This window comes from Sinocyclocheilus anshuiensis, unplaced genomic scaffold, assembly GCF_001515605.1.
Source record: "Sinocyclocheilus anshuiensis isolate Anshui unplaced genomic scaffold, SAMN03320099.WGS_v1.1 scaffold1637, whole genome shotgun sequence".
Classification (NCBI taxonomy): Eukaryota; Metazoa; Chordata; class Actinopteri; order Cypriniformes; family Cyprinidae; genus Sinocyclocheilus; species Sinocyclocheilus anshuiensis.
In genome coordinates, this window is record NW_015540944.1 from 159,748 (window position 1) to 163,379 (window position 3,632).

General features: G+C 26.7%; 1 protein-coding gene across 2 annotated transcripts in view; it reads left to right on the forward strand.

Moving 5' to 3' along the window:
* LOC107689767 (CDK2-associated and cullin domain-containing protein 1-like) overlaps positions 1–3,632 on the forward strand; it is a 5,296-nt gene that overhangs the window by 571 nt on the left and 1,093 nt on the right. For both annotated transcript variants that reach the window (XM_016487910.1, XM_016487911.1), the window contains 5 exons: positions 1,075–1,201; positions 1,328–1,430; positions 2,414–2,509; positions 2,626–2,728; positions 2,808–2,897. In XM_016487910.1, coding sequence (XP_016343396.1) covers positions 1,075–1,201; positions 1,328–1,430; positions 2,414–2,509; positions 2,626–2,728; positions 2,808–2,897 — 519 coding nt within the window. The remainder of the gene's footprint in view (positions 1–1,074; positions 1,202–1,327; positions 1,431–2,413; positions 2,510–2,625; positions 2,729–2,807; positions 2,898–3,632) is intronic.

Consider the following 3,632-nt stretch of genomic DNA (forward strand, 5'->3'; position numbering starts at 1 on the left):
TATATAATATTATATAATAATTTATTAATCATAAATTGATTAATAAATTATTATATAATTTATTAATCAATAATGTGTGTTCCCTGGGAATCGAACCCACGACCTTTTGCGCTGCTGACGCAGTGCTCTACCACTGAGCCACAGGAATATATATTATAATATATTAATAATATTTAAAATATTTTATAAATGTAAACATTGTATAAATGTTAAATGTAAATGTAAACTTTTAATTAATTTGTATAGTTTTTTAAATAAAAAGTAGCTAAATAATAAATGTCTAAATTACATGTAATTTGTTATTAAAATATGTTCTTAAAAATAGCTTTTTGTTTTAATTAATTGTATTATTTTTCTTTTTTTTATTAATTTAATATAATATACACTAATAATGCCTAAATTAAATAGAATTTAATAATGAATTTTCATTAATGTATCAATTTTCTATTTTATTTACATTTTTTTTTTTTTTTTATTGACTTTGTATTGTTTTTTTTAATCAAAATAATAAATAATAACAATTATTTACTGTATATTGTTACAGAAGATTTCTATTTTGAATAAATGCTGTTCTTTTTAACTTTTTATTCATCAAAGAACCCTGAAAGTATCACAGGTTCTAAAACAATATTATAAGTTTCAAATATTGATAATAAATCAGCATATTAGAATGATTTCTGAAGATCATGTGACACTGAAGACTGGAGTAATGATGCTGAAATTACAGCTTTGATCACAGAAATAAATTACAGTTTAACAGATATTCACACAGAAAACAGCTGTTTGAAATTGTAATAATATTTCACAATTTTACAGTTTTTCTGTATTTCTGATCAAATAAATGCAGCCTTGATGAGCAGAAGAGACTTCTTTAAAACACATTACAAGTCTTACTGACCCCAAACTTTTGAACAGCAGTGTGTGTGTGTTATTTATATTTATTTACCGTCTGACACCATCACTGTACCATGGTACTGCCGAAATACTGTTTTTGTAAGCGATAGAGCAAAAGCCTCATTCAGCAGCGAGTGTCACGTGTGTGTGTGTTGCTTCTGTTTGTTTGTCAATGTCTAGTCTTGAACGCGATGACCGCAGAAGAATACAGGACGGTTTACTGGCCAAAACTAGAGAGAGCCATTGAACATCTGCTCACTCAAAGCCCGATGGAGCACATCTCCATCTCATATGAACAGATCTACAGGTTTGTGCTCCTTCACTCCTGAACGAGTTCCTAGAGACACAGGAGCAAAACGTCTCTGGCAATTATAAATAACATGTTGCTCAGATGTGTTTTTTAGTTATATGTCTTTCTGTTTTCTTCTTCCAGTCATGTTTATAAGTGTGTATGCCAACAGCACTCAGAGCTGCTCTACAATGACCTGATGTGGAAGATCACGTCTCATCTAGAACAAGTGTCTTCTGAGCTACAGGTCCGTGTATAGACGCATTAAAACCTCTACGTATTGCTTTTGGTGTGGGCTTTTAAATCACATACTACCACAATGAAATCATTCTTTCACATTTATATGCTGTTTGTGATGTATACATTGATGTACATGACAAAATATGATTTTTAGAAAACAAAACAAACAAAAAAAAATACATGCATTAATAAAAAAAATTTTTGTTTAAAATTGTTAACAAAGTCATCTTTATTCACACGTTTTTTAACCAAAAAAATTTAATATTATTTTTTTATTTTATAAAGACGTAATATTCATAGATTTTTTTTTTTTAAAGAAGCTAAATAAATATCTAAAATGTATATCATTTTTCTTTAAATATGTGTTCATAAATTTATTTTTTATTAACTTTTAATTAATTTTCTATTATTATAATGTTTTTATACATTTTATTATTCTATTTTTTTTTTTAGAAAAAAAGCAAAATAATAAAAGTCTAAATTAAATATAATTTGTCATTAAAATCTGTTCATAAAATTACTTTTTGTTCATTTATTATGTTTTTTTATTTTATTCATGTTTTTATAATTTTTATTAGATTTGTATTGTTTTAGAAAAAAATGCTCCTAAAAATGTCACTTTTATCAAATTGTTTAATAATATTTTTTTATTTATAAAGACTTATTAATTTTTATTGTCTTTTAGAAAATAAATTTTTATTTAATAAATGTGCTCATAACATTACTTTTTATTAACTTTTTAATTATTTAATTAATTTTCTATTGTATTAATGTTTTTATTATTTTTTATTAATTAATTTTGTATTGCTTTTTTCTTGAAAAAATTAAATTAAATGAAATATAATTTGTCATTAAAAATGTGTTAATAAAAATTACTTTTTATTAATTGATTATTTTTCTATTTTTATAATTTTTTAATAGTTTTGTAATTTTTTTTAAAACAATAAATACCTAAAATAAAAAAATTCAGTTGTCTCATCTCTTTTGAAGGCCAGTCCACCAGAACATTTAATTGAAAACTTTAACCTGGCTCTGACGCAGTACACAGCCGCCCTGCACTGCATCGTTCCCGTCTTCATCTATATGGTACAATGCCAATACTCTGTTTTGACTATAACTTTAAACACAACACTTTCCTTGTTTTGTCAGATCATTTGAATTCTGTGTGCATTTATCTGCATTTGAACCCAATTGTGTTAAAGAACAAGTTCTACATTGAGACGAAGCTGAACCGAGACCTGCGGGACGATCTCATGAAGCTCTTCTCAGATCACGTCGCAGAGAAACACGTCAGCACGCTACTGCGTGAGTGCAGATCAAAGCCTTTGGACTCTGCAATGCGTTGTGTAAATATATATTTATTCAAATGTTACATTTTCCTCAGCTCTTCTCAAAAAGGCTCATTCCATGCCATTTCAAGTCAAACCATCAACTATGGCGAGTGTTGTGAAAGGCCTTTATGCCCTCCGGCCAGGTGAGAGGATTTCTCTTTTATTTTAGTTATTAGTTTAGTTTTGTGTCGGAGTGACGCCGTCGTTCTGTTTGCATGCAGCATTTGCATAACATTTCTCCAGTACAACATATCTCTGTTATCTGTGTATGGTTTTTCATGTGTATCTTAAGTTGTAGCTACTTTCTTAAAAGCATTGCATTTACAGTGGCCCCCAAAAAGTATTTAGACACTTAAGTGACTTAAATTTCATTGCATTACATGCAAAATATCAAACCAAGAGGCATCTGTAAGCAAACGATGCTGGAGCTTTTCTCAGAACTAACTGCATTTTTCTCTTTAAATTATTTAGCATTTATTTTTAAAGAAATTAAGCACAAACACACTTTTCAATGAAAACATTTCACATAACGACGTTTATAGTTTCAATTATAAAACTAGGTGAAATAAACATCATTTTACCTAGTTTGTTTTTTTTAATATATATCATAAAACTAGGTAAAATTATGTTTATTTCACCTATTTTTATAATTGAAACTATAAACGTTATTATGTGAAATGGTTTGATTGAAAAGCGTGTTTGTGCTTAATTTCTTTAAAAAAAAAAAAGCCACTTGTTTTAATATATGTTCTTATATAATGCAAATACATTTATACTTTTTTAATATCACTTGTATATAATATATACATTTACTAAAAATAAATAAATAAAAATATAAAAAATATTTTATTATTAAAAAAAATAAACAAATAAAAAAA